Source organism: Charadrius vociferus, unplaced genomic scaffold, assembly GCF_000708025.1.
Source record: "Charadrius vociferus isolate BGI_N301 unplaced genomic scaffold, ASM70802v2 scaffold435, whole genome shotgun sequence".
NCBI lineage: Eukaryota > Metazoa > Chordata > Aves > Charadriiformes > Charadriidae > Charadrius > Charadrius vociferus.
Genome location: NW_009648540.1, coordinates 404,399 through 424,086, shown reverse-complemented (window position 1 = coordinate 424,086; position 19,688 = coordinate 404,399). Strand labels below are relative to the sequence as shown.

Here is a 19,688-nt window from a genome sequence, read left to right as displayed (position 1 = left end):
CAAATATAGCAGGCTCCACTGATACACTGATTAAAAAAAGCTTTATTTTATTCTTTTTCTAGTGTAGCTATATTTACACCTGCATCTGGCATGGCTGTTTCAGTCAGGAAAGATGAGAACAGCTAAGATCCACCAGCTGGGAAATGACTTTTCAGCCAAACTTGATGCAAATTTACTCCCTCAAAACCCTCAAAGAATCGGTATGAAGTCTCTTGCTTCCTGTTAAAGCCAGATAAATCCTTTCTCCTCTCCGTTTTAATGCTAAAAGGTTAACTAAGCTGTCCTTGGCTACCTTTATTATAATGGAGAGAAGAGCTACTTTTTCATCCTAGGGCATTTGGAGGTGCCTGCTTATCTGACAGATTAAATATGCAGTATTATAGACACGGGAATATCTAGAAGTCATCGGAATCCAACCTAAAGCAAGATGAAATGGCCACCCTGTGTGGAGTTCAACTCCCACTGAAATAAGTGGGAAGAAACCTGCAGTGATTTTAATGAGAATTGGATTTGCTGCTGCCTGCTTTGAGAAGGTGAAGTACTTTCAGAGACAGCAGGAAAGGTGCTCCCAGTTTCTTAATCACTTTTAAGAGATTAAGAACCATTTTTAAGTAGAAACTTACAATTAAAGGCCCAACATCCACTTCCTTTTTTGCCATGAAGAGTTCCTTAATTTGTTCACATTGTAGAATCTCTTTACTTATGTACTTAGAGCAATCAGTCAACATTTTGCCATATTTACAAGGCATTACAGATGTGAAGTCTGGCCCACATGTGTATAAGTAAAATGCTTCCTCTGGTCCAATCTTTGCACCTAAAATCCAGAAAAGAAGCTGTTAACTCTTTAGTATACAGTAAAGCAAAATCCATACATTGGCTAGTAGACTGCATCAGAGACTTTGCAAAAAACAGCCAGTGATCTTCCTTGTAGGCCCTACTGATGAAAAACAATCAGTAAACTTGCTATTAGCAAGTGAAACCAAGTCAGAAAAATGATCTGCATGAACTGAAGACCAACAGCTCTGAATAATCTATTACACTTTTTAAATTGAAAAGTCATCTATCCAAGCCTCCTCAAAGTTTTCAAAGCACAGCAAGATTACAGATAGCAACAACATGCTACAATACCATGGAGAGCTGGGCAGAGTGACTGAGAAGGATGCAACAACAATAAAAGCTCACTACAACTAACAGGGAGGAAAAAAAATAAAACCACGTAGGAAGTAGAAGGCCAAGTGAACCTCCCTCCCCTTTCTGGACAGCACATCTCAGGCCATCTGTTTGGGAGAATGCAAATTCAAAAGAGGCATCCAGAAGGACTCAAGTCTGATGTACAGGTGCATGAAAACTGTATAGTGGTAAATCCGGTGCTCTCCAGATACATCCATTACACTGGCTGTAGGCACATGGCAATGAGACCATGTAGATTCACCAGGTGGAGCTTACATCTATGAAAAGCATCTCACCTATGGCCTGCACAAATACACTATACCTACATGCACAACACCTGCACGTACCATCCACCCTGGCAAACTGATTTCACTTTGTGTAGTAGTCCTGACCAGGCCACTGCACATGAAGTGCCAGATGACCTGCAGGGTTCCAGCCTTCAGCGCTAAGCACACACAGAAGTCCTGGACAAAACTTTCCAGGCAGGAAGGAGAATTATACATCCAAGAAAACCATAAAGCAACATCAGCAGTTTCAGAAATAAACATGTTTAGCTCAGTATTCATTGGTTCAGATTTTGTTTACTTTTTAATATGCTTTAAGTAATTTGAAACTAGTAGTTTAGAAGCAGGTAAGTGAAATCAATTTTCCAGCTGGAAGAGACTGAATGCTTCAAGAAAAAAAGGCAAAGCAAAAAAAAACCAAGAGCAAGTACCACCATCTCTCCATCTCCTACCCAAGGTATTATTTAAAGAAATTTAAAGAAACACTAAAGTAACTGGAATTACCAATTACAGCACTAAAAAGCAAGCAAGAGAATACTGGCAGAAGGACACGTTAGGAAGTACCCAATACTGAAACATTTGCCTACTTTCTCCCTGATATATTATGCTGGTTAAGAACATATTGTTGCTTTTACTGTAAAAGCTTTGCATGTTAAAAAAATAATCAAATTAAGCCTTTGATCTTGGAGGGGGAAGAGGGAAAGACGACTTATTCAAGCAAAAAGCATACAAAAGTACCATTAAATAGAAGCAGATTTCCAAGATCCCATCTACCCGACAATCGAAGCAAGTCTTCTTGAGATGACGTACAATGACCAATCATACAAAATGTTTTATTACTGTCAGATGATAAACTTGATTTCCTTGGTAGCGCGTAATCTAAGTTAATCTCACATTTCCTAAAAATACATGTAAAGAAACAAGTTTAAATATTAAGCAGTGATCAAAATTGCTAAGGTATTCAGCTTAAACTTAAAATAGATTTTAACATATAGTAAATGAGAAGCCATGCTGTTTGTCAACATTAAATTACTAAAGCCATCTTCAACTTCTAGGCACCTTAAAACTCAGTGACATAATGATGTAGGTGTTCAAATACTCCACAGAACAGAGGAATACAGTCCCAACTAGGGTTGCCATACAGTCCAGATTTCCTAGATCTGAAATTCCTTCCTCCTTCCGTCTGACCTCAAAAAAGAAATTGTACATAACACTATACACAATTCTAAAATATCACAATTTTTCAAGAATTTCTACTATTCCTAAAAAGTCAAAGGCCTTTGAATATGCTAATGCACATCATGAAAACTGTGGTTCACATATGCTGGAAAATATCATGTTGAGGATTTGCTTATACCAGTGAACAGTGTCAGAGTTAGTGTGCTGTATAGCCACGAGCAATAGGCCTGACGTTTTCAGAAAGCATCCAATTAACCTTATATGCATTTACATAAGCAGACCAATTGGACTGTAAAGGTCATCTGAAGCTTCCTGGAAAAGCCTAACTATTAGCAAATTGGCCACTAACTCTCTATATATAGAGTAGCCTCGTTAACTGCACATAAGCAGGACATTACAGTATTTTTAGTTTCCCCTATATCCCATATATTCCCCTATATCTCCATATTTGGACTTTATTGCATATCACAGACTGAACAATGTGGAGGAGGAAATCCAAGTTGCTTAAAAGTTATCTCCATGTAGTTCAAGAACAAAGTGAACCAAGTATTATCCTTTACAATTCCAGGTTTAACTGCAGGAAGAAAAACCGTGCAACAGCTTTTTTCCTAGATATAATTTTAGGAATGTCTTTAATAACATTGCTTATTTACTGACCAAATTCTAGAGGAATAATAAAGAATTTTTGTGATACTTCTAATTGTTTTACAACATAGCATTTTGACCACCTGTTTCCTATTTGGGACACAAAGGAAGTCTTCATAGTCTGGAGTTTAGGAATAAAGGATAAAAACTGTGATATTTAGTAAATTCCTTTTGCTCTAACCAATATTTCATGCAGATGCAGATCTACCCAACCTAGCATCAGGTACCTCATTTAGAAGCACAGACCTTAAGTTTTCAGTGGAAAAAGTAATACTTCCTACTGCCAGTTCAGACCTTGTCTGAGTTTTTTTTAACTTAGCCCCTCTCCATTTCTCTCAGTGGAGTGAAATGGCTGCCTTCTCTCCATCTCTGCTTCATTCTTATTTTCAACAATATTGCCAGTACCTGAAATATACCTCCTTAATTCAGATTCCTAACTTAACCAGAGATATTATGCTTACTGCTAACTTCATGCCATAGCTTTTTTTGGATCCTACTCAAAATCACATAGTACTTAAGTCTTTCACTTATTTGTGATGAAGGCAGACATCAATGTTTTTATTGGTCCATTGTATGAACTGAAGATTCCCAGAACAATCAATACCACTCTGGATACTTCTAGGGAATTCCTAGCAGTGTAAGACACCCCTCTCCTACCCCCAGAAGAATACTCAACCATAACTTCAGCTTGCGCCAAAATAATGCAGATGTTTTCCTACCAGAGAACATCTTTTAAAGATAAGAATCTAGGTGCAACTACTTTACCTCTGGCCAGAAACCCACAGCAACAGCTTTCCATGGATATTTTTCTTGCCTTCTGGCTGCTGCAGATATGTTATTGCCAAATGCTGCCACCTGCCCACAAGGAAAACATTCTCTGGAGATTCAGCCTGTGCCAGCAGACCAGCTTTCATCTCATCATTTGGATCCATGCACATACTATGAAAACAACAGAAAAGGAAAAACAAGTGTGTGTTTGTTTTCAAATTTGCATTTTTAAACCCCAAACTGCAATTTTTTGGCCTCAGTCACTTTGAGATTGCATTCCTTAACTTTTAACACATTTTTTTTTTTTTAATCGCAATGCTATATTTAGAGTGCTCAATATAAGCTAGGAAAGTCCTCACATCACAGCTTTAACTTATTTAACTTGTTTGCATGAACCTGCTTACATTTAAGATATGAACATTATCTCTATTTTACAAAGAAGTTCAGTTTATCAAAAAAATGCAAGTGCTTTGAACGCTGTGAAATAAAGTGTTCTTAATTTGCAGCTTCACACCCAATTCAAGGATACACTACTTACGAGAACTAAGTTAGGGCTAAAATGTGTTCAGAAGACTAAAACCAAGATTGTTGTGGTAAGTACTAAATAACAGCAATTTTCACACCCGAGATGTGAAAACCTACAGCTACAAAAGCTTTTGCTTATCTTCACACATTTATCACGTCATTTCATTAATACTTGAACTGCTACCTTGCATTACATTATGTTTATAACTGATTTTGCATCTTACTTGGGGCAATTATTTATATATAACTACATGAAATATGCAACACCAGAGACTAACACTTTAAGCAAGTAATCCTTTAGGTCTGTATGCAATAAACTAGATGTTGCCATCAGTGTACAAGATGACTCTACTATAAAAATTAGTTCTCTACTCTCCACCAGTATTCTCTGCAAGCTGCTACTGAAAGTAACAATACCTATGTTCACAAGACTGCTTTCGGATTAATACACCATACCGAAAAATGAATGCTCCAGTGTTCAAGTCTGCCCAGACTTGTATCATCAATGCTTTGGAACCCAGTGAAATTATATGAATACAGCCATCTTCAACAAGTTTATCTCCCAGGCTTAGGTATTCCATTCCTACAGACTTGGTTTCTTCTAGAAATATAAACATGTTTATACACAATTACAATACAACACAAGAACAATGCCTGTCCTACCAGCTACCAAGTGTGAAAAGAAATAGTTCAGGTACTGCAGAGAATTGTTTTTTATTTAGTTGGGGATTTTTTTTTTGGTGGCTTTGTTTGTTTGATTTTGTTTGTTGGTTGGGGTTTTTTTTTGAAGTGCGCTGACTAATGTGTGCAATTCTCTTCAGAGACCTAGGTCTCATACTGAAACAAAGGAGCTTGACATTAACTCAGCACTTCATGTGCTTTCGTTTGTAAATGTGTAAACCCACTAAGCATCAATACACTCTAATTCAATGATGCTTTTGACATGCCATATGACACATCATATTATATTCCTATGTTGAATTAGCAGTCTTAGTACGCACCAAGAAATCTTTTTATCTTCACAAATCATACTACTCATTAAGCATGACCTTCCATCCAGTATTTTTACTTTACCAAGCAAAAGCACAGACCTTCTAACAAAAGCAGCTCTAGTGAGTTCCAAGACTCAGGGCTAGGCTTCCTCCTTTTTATTCAAATACAGTAAAAAAGAAAAAAGGATAGTAAAAGGTATTCCAAGTGTTGTGATTGGGAGGCATTTTAAATAACTTAAGGAATTTTTCCTCCTACAATCTGCTCAAAATAGTTTGGGAGCAGGTGGGACTCCACAAAAGTATAAACAGAGAAATGTTGTACAGCTGTTGACATTTACACTGGCACACACACAAGGGAAGTTAGAGGATTTATATCTAGTCAGCCTCAGGCTCTGACTTGATGGATTCAGAGCATCTTTTAGTTAAGAGTTCAAATGTTTAAATCCTAAATCACAAAGATCTACTAGCTCGCTATTAAAGAGAAAGAACACCAAAAGCTACTTGCTACATCAATACATAGGACCAAATAAATTTGAGAGAAGTCTTTTCCCATGACCTTTCAGCTGCAGCATTTACTATTTTCTTCAGCATATTAAGTAACATAAAGACACTTTACTGAAGTTACAAATTCAATGAGAATACTAAATTTCTAAAGAAACAAGCATTAATCTAACTTAAGGGCTAAGGCTAGAAATGTTTTGTCTTTAAATATATGATACAGTACTCAAAAAAACCACCCCAAAACCAGCAGAAAGGCTACCACTCCTGTTTAACATCCATCATAAGAAGAAATCCAGCCTTTTTTATATGGCACATCAATTAGTAATACTTGTAACGAGAATCTTTCAGTGCTACCAAAATAGAAACAGGAAGTATTATATCCTCACCTGTGCTGTCAAAACTGTTCTCTCTTACAGCTACCAGTCTGCTTCTTCTTTTGATTCTTTTCCCCTTTTCTGTTGAATTTTCCATTTCATGAGCACACTCCAGATGAAACCACAGTGAGACACTGAAGCCTTCAGACATGTGTGGCCAACAGTTCTGTCCAACTAAAGGCAAGTGAATTGGGGCGACATGCCAAGAAGAAAGCAACTGGTGACTCAAGTTTTCACCATCTGCCTCTTTCTTACTCTGTGAAAATTTTGCTCTTTTTAATAGTCCAGCAGTTTTGCTGTTGGAAGTGCTAGCAGACTTTTGTGAAGAACTACTACTCAAATTTGTGCCATGTAGCAAAGGGAAGGCAAGGTACTGTAATGGGTTCATATAAATATTCGTTTCTATAATCTTCAGTACACCCTTGAGTAGTATCTCCTAGAAGAAATACACCAAACAAATGAGGAAAAAAAACACCAAAAAAACAAAAACTGTTTACACCACATAGTCAAGTGTCATCTAACCTAACAGAACCCCACTCCATTTACATTCCAATTCGTGCTTTCCCAGAGATGGGCTTCCATATCCAAACTGACACACATTTATAAAGCATTAAGTAGCAACTTCAACAGACTTTGGCCTAACATTTTTGGAGGTTTAGTCAGGGCAGATCAATCTTCAAGTTACCATACTTAGGAATCAGCTGAAACACAGCAGGTGGTCATTGCACAGTCTTATCTTACATTTATTATGTGCTAACAGATTAACTTATACCTCAACAAAAAACCGCACCTTTTACCCCATGTTTGAGGCTGGTAAAGAATGTACACATGGGCCACCACTTTGTTACTGCATAATCAGTCACAAAACTAGCTGAGCCCTTAAGCCACAAAGTTTCTTTAGTTACTTAGCCAATTATTGCAAGCTACCTTTGAAAAACTGACTTGTGTCTCCTTGTTTGGTTTGGTACTATTTCAGACTCCACAGCATTTTTTTTATTTCCTTCCACTTGTTTTTTTTTTTCTCCTACAGACTCCCACACAAAGCAACAGATAGGTATTTCAGCAGTATAACCCACACAAGCAGTAGACTCCATGCTAAAGCATTCCTGAAATACTAACATGCTTTATAACTTTAAAGGAATGACTTCAAATTTTACAGTATTAGTGTTCTGTCATCCATAACCACAATGTCAGTCTCCTCAGGAAGAGTGCTGAAGAGTGTTCCCATGACTTTAACACACACCTCAAAACCCTCTCTTTTCTTGTCTCCTATTTGCTTTTCACGTTTTGAGAATGAACTATTTCAAAAATCAAGTTTAATTTGCTCTGATCAGTTAGAATGTTGCTGTTACGGTCTCCTTATTTCCCAAAATACTTGGACAAAAAGAAGATTCTTCTGCTTCATATTTCTCATTAAGCTTCTGAATTTTGTTATGTGCTACTCCATACATACCGTACAAGGTGTCTTCTCCAAAAATATCCTCAGGAGAAGAGTTAGCTCCTCTGAACACGTCTGTGAACTCATCAAGGAAACTAACAGGTCTACCAGAACCATCTGACATGCTAAAAAATAAGGAGACTAATATTACTGAAAATAATTTCTTTAAAGCTTTAAAAATTCCATACTACTATGAGGAAAGATTAACATAGAATTTGGAGTGTTTTGCAAAAACATTTCAAATTCAGGAAGCAGTAATGATTACAATATGAATTCTAGAGAGATCTAACAGTACTTCCTGACACTGCCATTCAAAATTTCATTGACTGAATCTAGATGGCTACAGCAAGTCTGGTCCTAGGTTTGCAAAGTGGAGTCTGGAAGTCTGGGAACATAGCATCTACATTGCAAAGGCTCTCCCCACAAAGCCTGAGATCAAAGTCCTGGGATGGGTTTACATCATCTGCTGTGGAGCAACCTTAGGGCAAGCATTTAATTTGCTTCCACATTCTTGGATTAGCAAGCTGTTTTCTGATTAGAAATAAAACTCAAACAAGACATCACTAAGACTTGTGTTACAAAGAAATTTGAACTAAAAACTTATGTTGTGATGGAGTCAAATTCAATCAATAAGATAAGTGCTATTTTTCTGAGCAATGTTTGTTAACACCGTCACCCCAGGTTTATGATTTCAACTATCATTTTCAGATCTGCCAGCATGTGTTTAAACAACAGATTTCCACTAGCTCACAAATAACCCTGTGTTTACACATAAGTTAGATACTTGTCACAAGTTAAAGCAGCTGCATAAATTCACATGTGCCAATGAATTTGTATTGTCTATTTTGCATTTGCATTGTGAACTAAAAATTTGAGTGTTTATACATCATGTTATGAAAAGTAATATTTAAATTACTTAGACCATGAACTCACCGTGAAAACTAGACTCTGTTTGTGTCAATATGTTCAGAAATCCTCCCAAAAGATGTTTAACAGCTCCCTGTTGAAAAAACACAGGAAAAATTGATATGTGAAGAATATACACCAGCTCAGAAAACTGAGAACTAAGAAATAATTTCTTTCAACCAGCTCTTGTCTACTAATGATTTTAAAGACATTTATAGTTCCTTTACATTGCAGAAATGTTCTTTATATTTGCTAATGAACATTTTTTCATGTTCTGTACAGTTCAGTTGCAGAAGAGACTTTGAAGTCCAAATGGTTCTAGAAGGAAACCTGAGCCATTATCAGTTCAGCAGCCAAGATCTCCCTTGTCTTCTCCCCTGTAGCAGAACTACAGGATTTGACAGGTTGTGACAATACAGCACGTTGGTATATAGTGATGCAATAATGAAAGCAAATTCAACTTTTCCCCAAGCTTTTTATGCAAGATTACTTTAAAGAGTAATTAAAAAAAATCTAAGTCAAAGCTGTTTATGAGCATCCTTCACAAATTCATCTTAAAGGTAATTTGAAAGATCTCTAGAGACATTCAAAATCTCTAAATTGATTAGTTCGATAGACTGCTCTTTCTAAAGAATATTGAAGAGTAAGGAAAATGAGATTACTTTGAATTAAGTAATTTCATGTGTTGAAGTTCAGAAAAAGTGAAACATGTGCTCGTGATTTAAAGCTAATAATGCAGACACAGTACTGAAATAAAACGTTTTCCTTTCCTGCTTTTGGTTTAAGCTGCAAAGCACTAACTTTGCTTCTTAGTCAAATGATTATATAAACACTTTAAGCTTAGATTACTTAACCATATTTTCTTCTTTTGCAAAAGAGGCATACTCAATTTAGTTACTAGAAAGCAAAAACTGAGCTAACTACCAGAAATTTCAAAGGATCATGAGGACATCAACATGTGCATAACTGCTTTCTAATATAAAGTTATGAAGAATAAAAGCATGACATTTTTGAGGTACATCACTGAAAGTTTCTAAACACACATATTAAATACATATATATTTAGAATGTTTACATGTATACATAAACAAAGATATTTGGGGTTTTGTTGTTTTTTTTCCAGTGGCCTGATAGTCATTAAATCTGTATCTATAGTTCTAGTGATTGGACAGTCTTGATGAAATAAGGCAACTGTGAAACTCAAATGCTTTGTAGGTCAAATATCTTTCAATACAATAGTTAACTATAGTTTCTATAGTTTCTGGTAACTTAAATGCAATGCAGCTGGCAATATCAGTCATTTACATTGTTTCAGGTCTTATCAAGTGTCACAAGACATGAGAATATTTCAGAGACCACTCTATTAGGTATACTAATATACTATATATACACTATATATACTACATATAGTATGTGTATATATACTTACACACATTATATACTAATATACTATAAAACTGAAGAAAGGATATACAACTGCTAAGCTGTTGCCTTTGTTTAATGATGTTTTTACCTGCTCTATAAGTACAGTGGCATTTCTTTCCTTCTGGATGATGATTTTCAGGCAGCTTTGGAATACATGAGCAAGCACATCTAAACTTGCATTACCAGCTGAGAGCAAGTTTAATTCTAACATGCAGATTTCAGGATACATTAATTCTCCTTGATTGATGCTTTCAGCTAGGGCATTAAAATAACCTGAAGGACCAGTACATCCTGGTTCGGCCTTTGTGTCTGCTCCTGAAAGAAAACACTTGTCTTACTGAAACTTACTCAGCTGAACACAGTTTGCATGATTTAAACAGAACATCCAAGGACATACTTTCTCCAACTTTCCCATAGGTACAAAACATTGTTTATAAGCTAGTGACTATTAGTTTCAGAAGTTAGTGTAATCTTCTATTCTGCTTCATATTTTCATGTTTTCCTGCCAATACAGAAGGGCAAGGATTATTTTCGCCCATTACATGCTCTTAAACTATGTGCCTTCATTTCCTGGGAACTGGACACACATAGTAATGCTGAAATAGACAATTCATGAAACATGACAGTAAAATCATGGTAACACAGCCTCAAGCTTTGGTATAGAATTCTGAGCATGCCAAGAAAGGAGATAAATGTAAATCATTTTTTTTCCCCAAAAAGGTTGGAAGCAGCAGTTATTTAGCTATTTAATTCAGAAAATGCACATGAGAGGGCATGACAGTATCCCCATGACAATCAAAAAAGCAAAACCACCCAACATTTAAGCCTCTCCTCTTACATCTTGGAGAGACTTTAAAACACATTACTTGAAAAAATATTTGGTACATTTCATGCAAATGCTTCATGGAAATATTTAAAAGCATTTCTGAATTAAAAATTAACCTTAAAATGTTGTATATCTGTTGATAGAGCCTAGTCACACAGGTAAACAGCAACAGTTGTACCTAGTTCTATTAAAGGCTGTTACTGCTCATGCTGACCTCATACAAGAATGTAAGCATCCAGATGTTCCAGCACAAAGGAAAATTAAAGCAAATTCATGTTCAAAATTAATTACACAAACTGAATACAGCATGAGATGTGCACAGTCATTGAATGAAAATAGATAAAATTAGACTATCTAATTTTTACCAGATTGTTATAATACAAAATAAAAAATTGAGGATTGATTTTCAAACAACTGATAAGCATCTCCAGAGAAAACTGCTTCTAGACCACAATAATACATTTAAACAACATGGATTTAGAGCAAGAATCACCTCAACTGAGAAAACCAAGACAGAACAGTTCATGTAATACTCAGCAAGAATATTCATCATCTCTCCACCTGTAATGGCAATCTACTAGAAGTAAAAAAGTTAAACTATTTCTATCTGTTAAAGGTCTCTGATGCTCATCCAATTTTTGTTCATCTCAAAAGACAAGCAAGCTTTGCTATGTCAGAAAGACTGACTGCTTTGTATAGTCAGAAAGTTCATTTACCTTCATTCTTTGTTTCACTATCATCAGGGTTACTTTCACTATCTGCTTCATATCCTTCCTCTTCAACCAAAAGTTTAAGACTACAGCACTGTGATTCTTCAGTTTCTTCAGAAATATCTCCTGGTTGTGACACAGGCTCCTTTTCAGTGTAATGGGTCTGTATAACACAAATTTACCATCTTCGGTCAGAAACGCAACTAATTTAGAACCTTCCAGACACCTATTTTCTCCAAGCCCATTGGCAAAAGAAACAAACTAATCGTACTCTTTCAAGAAATTTGAGATACTTTTTATGAATACTTCATTCTTACGTAGAAAAGGGATTCTGCAAGGATGTATTTTTCCATACTAATGACCTGACGAAAGCTTTGATAAGCAGGTGGCCAATGTGTTAAGAATAATTGTGTTTCCAAAAATTACTATCATAAACATGCACCTTGACATTCACTCTAACGTGAAGATGTCTGCAGCCGCTAAGGTCAGTCAACATCCCTGTTTGAAGCTCTCCCTTTGAGAGTTTGTCACACTGTTGTGGGACGAAAGAGCAAAGAGAATTTCAGGTTACAGGTATGGCCATAAAGCATAAGACAGCTTGTTCCTTTTCAGGGTATGACTAATTTCTGAGCAGTAAATGTGGGGAGCTTATCAGTAACCAGCATTCAACTTACATTCATACTTACATATGAGAATCAGAGAATTAATCTTCAATAGCCACAACAAACACCCACATTTAAATGTGTCCTACTGAGTTTAACAATAGACCCAAACAACATAAATCTGATGGAGCAAACCTTGCAGTATTTAGAATTAGACTACTTAGTTGGTGTTTCATACCTTTTCAATTTTTTCTTCAGAGTGATCCAGATCAGCAGATAAAGTACCCAATGCAACACGAAGCAGTGAATCAAACAGAGGCTTTGCCAAGTCAGTTTCTATCACTTTTGATTGAGCAAGCTGCTCTCTTATTTGAAGTAAGATATCATCCACACAGGTATTCTGTGTTTTGGGGGAGACAAACATTTTGATTCATGTTATTCTGTTTTGGCTAACAGAACTGGCCTAATACTTTCATTTAAGAACTTCCCCTTCCACCTACGCTAATCTGACTTCTCAGCTAAAGCCATCAGACTTCATCCAGTCTCTTGCAATAAGAAAAATTCATCCTGTTTGTCATGACAGATTTAGTTGATTAAGCAGTCTGCACACTGAAAAAGATCTGGCAACATGCTGTTTCCCAAACACTGCAAGTGAAAGCACTGTTTCAAAAATAAACATCTCTGAAACTATTTCAAGTACACAGTGCATTCAGATCACACCACAATATTACTAGAGGTTAACAAGTCAGAGTGACATGCCCAGGTTCACAAAAATATCACATGGCCCAGACAGAATTCCAGTTTCCAGTTCTCTCCTGTACCTAACACCTTCTGCTTTTCTAACAAACTGCCAAGTAAAATTCAAGATAACAATTAAAACACTAAAGCACAGTCAAGGTGTCTTCTGTGAAATAACAACTTTGTAGAACACTGAATTAGTTCACCTCTAAGGCTTAAGTAACAGTTTTTCCAGGTGTCCTTTCAGTACCTGTGCTCTAATATTCCTCTTTCTCAAGCGCCATGCTCTACTCAGAACAGTCATAAAACTTGTGAGTCTCTATGTTTAACGCTCACATCTTGTCTATGAAGCTCTCCTTCAATCCCACCTCTGTCACACACATTCTCCACCTTTTTTTTTTTTGAAAGGTTATTCAACCAACAAGTCTCTCCCACCGCTCAAATCCCATCAGCTCAGACAGCCTCTGGAGAATGTGCAACTGGACAAAATGACTACACAAGGGAAGAAAAAAAAAACACAAACACAAAAAGCAGGCCATAACTGACCAGAAAAAAAATACAGGCATAGTCAGCCTGCATAGTTGTCAACATCCGCTACTGCCTTTGTCAGAGGAAACCATCCCTTTCCTCTAGTCAGGACCATTTTATGCAGAAAAAGAAAAAAAGATCTTAATCTGTGAGGATCACAGCCTTCCTTATGGCTCAAGACACATTTAACCCAGAAAAAAAAGCATTTGATGTAGAGTTCAGCCCTTAGCCATATTGACCATGCTGGCCCAAACTAACGAACACATGAAAAATAAACCAGAAATACAGTTCAAAAAAGTGAGCAAGGTAAAATTCTCATCCAGCCTTGATCCATCTGCCATTCTGGAAGGCTCTCCCAGCCCTCAAGAAACATGAATAGGGACCCAACCCAAAAGAGCAGTGGACAAAGATCATGTTGGAAAACAAGCAAAGGGGTACATGATCCTCCATAGCATCTTACTGAATACAGAAAGTGACAAGCTGACATGTGAGAAGATGTCTTCTCAGAAACAGCAACTGCCAGTTTGCACATCCACCCACTCCCTTTCTTTCATGCCCGCTGACCACTACCCCGACTACCAAGGACATCATTGAACTGTACGCTTTCAGTACTACACAAAAGCCATCATAACAGCATGGGCTTTTCTCATCTCTAAAAGATCTTTTGGCTAAATTACTGGTAAAATAATAGTGAACGTAACAAACGAGTAAAGTAAGCCAAGGGAAGTTGCACAGTACCTGGTGAAATATCTCCCCTTCCATCTTCTGCTGCATGGTGCTTGCACTGTGTAGACAGATTGTCAGCAGAGCTTCTAGAAGTCTGATACCTTGAAGTGCCCACTCAGTCTCTTCTCTTACAGAGGTCTTTATCCCTTCAGGATTGGCAGCTGCAGTAACCGAAGTGTGTTCCCTACTCAAAGAGCTGTCACAGGAGATCCATTCAGGCACTAGCTGTTCTGCACCAGCAAGACTGTCAGAACTATCAAGCTCCAATTGTGCCACCTCCCTGCTTTTAGCCAACTGAACAGTCTCATCTTTGTTGAGAAGCTCACCACGAGGACTCTCATGTGAGCTTCTGCTGCTTTCACTCAATACTCTCTCCTTTTTTTCTTGTTCTTTTTCCTTATTTTTTGCAAGTTTCTGAATTATTAGGATTAGTAATCTATGGCACGCTTCAAAGCCTCCAAGTCTGTGGAACTGTCTCTGGAAAACCGAACTATACAAATATATGCAACGACACATAGACCAAATATCTGCAGCCCTGTGAATATGTTCCAGAGAGGGCAGAGTAAGGCTTTCCAGTGACAGATATGGTAATTTGTGGCCTAATGGCTCACTAGCTGTACTATCATATCCTGATGTATCTTCAGAGTCATTAGCTGAATCCAGATCACCGTCTGCTTCTTTACTTACACATAAAAAAGCAACGCAGAGGAATAGGTTTATTGTGTTGACATGAATGTCTTGGCTCGCAAACTTTTTCTTTTTTGGGTAAGCCTCTTTCAAGCCAGCATAAAATTTGCTCAGGCTTTGTGGAACTTCTGAAATAACATGCTGGCTACAAAGAGAAGCAGGCAAGTCAGACGTAGGCTCCTTTTGTTCACTGTTCAGGCCTTCCAGTTCTGGCATTGCTTGGTCTTTCTGCTGATCACCAAGACAGAGTATCAAAGTCTCTAACACTTTCAAAGAATGGCTTCTTAAAGCATCTAAGTAATTTAGCTCAGTCATTTGATTGACTCCATTACCACCCAGAAACAAGTGCCTAATTACGCTGCAAGAAAAAGCATAAGAGTTACCTTATACATCAGCCACAAATTGATGTAATTCAGATGACATATCTTACCCAAAAATAACCCTCTGTTCTACACACCTGAGTAACACCAAGGACTGATCAAGTTTATAGTAATTGCTATAAATTACTGTAAACTGTAAATTAAAGAGGAAGAACTTGTTTGCAGTACTCTAGAATCTCAAGTAAGCATCATCCATCTGGTACTAGAAAATTCAAATTTTTTGTAAGATAATGCAGGAAATATTGACTAACCTCTAAAATGTAGACCACAGACATGTATGATGCTCAAAACATTAAGTGTTTAATTTTATTTATGACATTTTCTCTTTACTGGTACTTCCTCCCCCTAACTTATTAGCATTTGAAGCTAGTAAATATCTTTATTTCTCTCAGTTCCATGACTTTGCCAGAAAGCAGATATTCCTTCTCAAACTTGAAGTGTTAAGACATTTTACTAGCTATGTCTATTAGTTGCACAGACTATGTATTTCAGATAGAAGTCTGGAATACCTTTCAAGCACAACTTTTTGTGCCATTGTTATGCCAGGATGGCCAATGTTAAAAAAAACTTTCAGTATATTTGTTTCCAAGTATATTTTTCCCTTCTTTATACTCCAAGTATAACATCGAGTTCATGGACAATTTGGTGTAAGGATCTATAAGCTTCTTAGTGTACTATGTTTGCTTGTAGACATCCACCTTCCTTACCCTCTCACCTCCTTCCCCCAGGATCAGCTTTTCCTGTAACTGAGCTATACACTCTAGAATCGAATGAATCATGTACTTACTTCTATATTCCCATCTTTAACCCAATAGGAAATAGGATATCTGAAACTTTTTTTAATCTAAACTTTACTTCTCTTGCCTTTTTGCTACTAAGTGCACTTTCAAAACCGAATAGCTTCCAATACAGTTTAGGTTAGGATAAATGTTAAAAATGTATTTGACAACACTTTAGATAAACTGGAATACTCATCTAGTCTGTGTGATTGTCTCAGATAAAGCTAAATTCACTTCAGCCTATCAAGACTCCAACAGAAAAGGTCAGGATCTTTCCTGAAGGAAAGGACACATTTCATATTCTGAATAATCTACCATATATTGTATTAAACAACTATTTCATCAGTTCAACAATAAATAGGAAAATTTCTATTTCACACCTTGGAATAATGTTTGTGGGTTGGTTGTGTTCTTTTATTTTAAACTATGTTTAAATGAACAAGATTTTGTAAATTAGGTAACAGTTATTTCAGGACAAGTAAACCTCTCAAGCCTTATTTATGAAACATGGTTTCTATGAATACTATTCTAGAAGGAAAACGGAAACAGATCAGAAAATTAAGTAGTCCAATTCCCACAGCAAAGTGACATGTCAATCTGTTCAACATTCCTGACTTACTTTAGCAAGAGGAATGAAGAGGCAAAGAGCATATGACATTGGACAAAGATTTTATTTGTTTCTACACACTTTGGCTTGTTAAAGACTAACTCACCAGTAGAGAACCCTCACTTTCTAAGGTTTATGAATCTAGGATTAAATCTTATATTATTCAAGCATTTATCTTGTTGCCACCCCTAGAATACGCCAGTGCAGCCTACAGTCCAAATAAAGCTTACGTTCTGATCAGTAACAAATACACAAAGCTCTGTACATAATTAGCATGCTTTCCATTAATAAACAGAAAATCAACCAACCTGGATTTAAGCAACACAGGGAGCGTCTGCAAATAAATCTGAAGTACTTCAGAAGGCAAACACTGGTTATGGTAACTGCATGTGTGTTTATCAGCTGTAGTTAGTCCAAGCTGTTGAGCATGGCAAGCTAGCTCAACCCCTCTCTGAAGCACAGGATTATAAATACAGTTATATAGTTTCCATTGGACTACTGCATTTCCCTTTTGAATTAAGTGGCAAATATGGCTCGCAATCTGCATGCCACGTAGTTTGTCTTCTTCAAAAACAACGTCCTGATAAGTCTCCAATGCATCCCATCTCAACAACATATCTTCAGATCCACTGCTCGGCAGAATTCCCTGAACTCTGCAAGAGGAGCTAGATGCAAGACCAGCATCACTAGAGTTGCCCTGCAAGGCATCTTCCAGCTGAGCAAGCTGATCACAGTCAACAGTACATATATTGCATGATGCCTGTATAATTTTTGGAGAAACTTCTGCTCCACCCAGCTGATCCAATATAAACTTGTTAAGGATGTTCAATATATGCTGTTGAAAGTTTTTTAATATTGGTAACTTAGAAGCACGAAGCAATGGGACAATCACAGACTTTGGATCCATACAACAACATATTCCTACATTATGTACACCTGAGAGAATTTGAACACAAGTACTGCTCAAAGAAACCTGTTGCAACAAGTGCAAACACTGGTGTGCACAAACAGCAATGCAACAGCATCTGTCAGGATAATGAACTTCTCCATCAGCGGTTTCAAAGGGGTTTCTGGAAGCTTGGTTTTTAAAAGCAGATACAGAGAGCCCAGAGAGATCTCTGTGGTGATGCATGAAGTGGGAGTACTCACATCGTCTATGCCGCTTTCTTGTACACATTGATTGATGTAGCTGCTCCGATTTCACTTTTTTGACAGTACTGATTATTTTCATGACACTGTTGATCAGGGCTTTCAGATGCTCTGAGGCTTCCCCAGTTACTCCCTCATTATTCATACACAGCCATTCCATTTGAAGCACTGTTACTTCAAACAGCTTAAATCCCTGATGCTGTATGAACTCATGAACCAGATCTATAGCTTGGCTGAAGTAGAATGGATTGGAGGCTGCACTTTGTAGGCAGCAGATCAAAATCTGCAAGACCCCTTCTATAACCTCAGGGAGAAGCAAGGCTCTGTGATGATATCTAGAAAACATGAAGTCATCCTGAAACGGCTGCTGTAGTGTTTTCTTGTATCCCGGAGCAAAAGGATCAGGTTGCTTTTCCAAGCAAATTCTGATTTTTAATGCTGCTTTAAGTAAGTCTGTTAAATTTCTTCGTAAATTGTCAGGCATTGTTTCTGTGCTGCTAATGTCTAAAGACATAAGATGCAGCACTGATCGAAAGAGCATCCTTTGGATCAGAGCCACAGGTTCTTCCGTCCACCCTGCAGAAACTACTTCATTTTCTGTGTTACTACTTACATTGTAACAGTCTCCAAATCCTGACAAGAACTCTGTCAATGTGGGCACCACACTAGCTGAAAGAGCAGAACTGTGATTCAAAGTAATATCGATTTTGCATACTTTCTCTAGGAGTGACAATAAGACATGGCATAAATCAAAAGGAGAGTTATCCATGTTGCTCGCAACAACTCCTGCAGCTGGCTCATTCAAAACCTCTGGGTTGAGCTCATGTGTTGGAATAATTTGGCTGGTATTTTCTAGATTAGGGGCATCAGGATTAGTATCTGGTGCCACTTCTGCAGGTAGGCTATCACTTCTACCTACAAAATAGCTGTCCCTAACGGGATATGTTAAAAAAGGCTGCAGTAACTGGGAGCGTCTGTGTTTCGTTATTACAGTAGTCTTGTCATCAGAATTGCCTTCTGAATCCGAAGTGGACAGCTGAGATCTTCTTGCATCTCGCACAGAATAACGATGGGTGGTTTTGCGCAGGCGCCCACTTTTTCGAGATCGAGAATTTAGTTTTACAGAAGTCTGAAGAGATGAACGAGTGCTTCCATCTAAGCCTAGTTTTTCCTGAGTAGATTTCACAGAACTTGAATTGTTCTCTTTGGTCAGGCATAGGTCTAGTGTAAAGGGTATATTAAAATCTGTTGAAACAAAGATAACAAAGGAACATTCAGGAACATTATATGTAAAGCATTTTTCCTAATTTTATAGTTTAATACTTTCAGCTTAAAAATATGAAGTATATTTGTATCTTAATAGGTCATGGTTTTGCATATTACCTATGTCTGACAGTTTCAGCATAAAAATGTCAACTACAACTAATGTTTAGGAACCACACAGGCTATTTTCAAAGCCTAGACAAGTTAGTTCATTTTCTAACTAGGGTTAGACAAAAATGTGCTAGAGGGTTTCTGAAACTTTTTTGTAGGCACAGCTATTCCATTCTCTTAAGAAAAGATGTTATCAAGGTAGATGAAAGGACTTTTTGGTAAGCAAAGGGAAGAAAGCTTAGTCTGAAAATCTTTTGGCCTGTTGCATATAGGGTATAAAGGAACAGTATAGCCACAAGCCTCTAGATATACTCAATTTAAATTTGAGTAAGTTAAACATACTAATACAGTAGAAGTAAAATATTATTCAGCAGG

The 19,688-nt window shown here is 37.1% G+C and overlaps 1 protein-coding gene across 1 annotated transcript in view; it reads right to left on the bottom strand.

Annotated features, from left to right (window-relative positions):
- The window catches only part of LYST (lysosomal trafficking regulator), a 66,201-nt gene that overhangs the window by 41,605 nt on the left and 4,908 nt on the right, over positions 1 to 19,688 (bottom strand). The window contains exons 3-14 of the mRNA XM_009885933.1: positions 17,099 to 19,184; positions 14,350 to 15,382; positions 12,584 to 12,745; positions 11,750 to 11,906; positions 10,296 to 10,522; positions 8,810 to 8,876; positions 7,892 to 8,001; positions 6,451 to 6,874; positions 5,028 to 5,172; positions 4,044 to 4,217; positions 2,193 to 2,353; positions 624 to 814 (exon numbers count right to left, since the gene is read on the bottom strand). Coding sequence (XP_009884235.1) covers positions 624 to 814; positions 2,193 to 2,353; positions 4,044 to 4,217; positions 5,028 to 5,172; positions 6,451 to 6,874; positions 7,892 to 8,001; positions 8,810 to 8,876; positions 10,296 to 10,522; positions 11,750 to 11,906; positions 12,584 to 12,745; positions 14,350 to 15,382; positions 17,099 to 19,184 — 4,937 coding nt within the window. The remainder of the gene's footprint in view (positions 1 to 623; positions 815 to 2,192; positions 2,354 to 4,043; positions 4,218 to 5,027; positions 5,173 to 6,450; positions 6,875 to 7,891; positions 8,002 to 8,809; positions 8,877 to 10,295; positions 10,523 to 11,749; positions 11,907 to 12,583; positions 12,746 to 14,349; positions 15,383 to 17,098; positions 19,185 to 19,688) is intronic.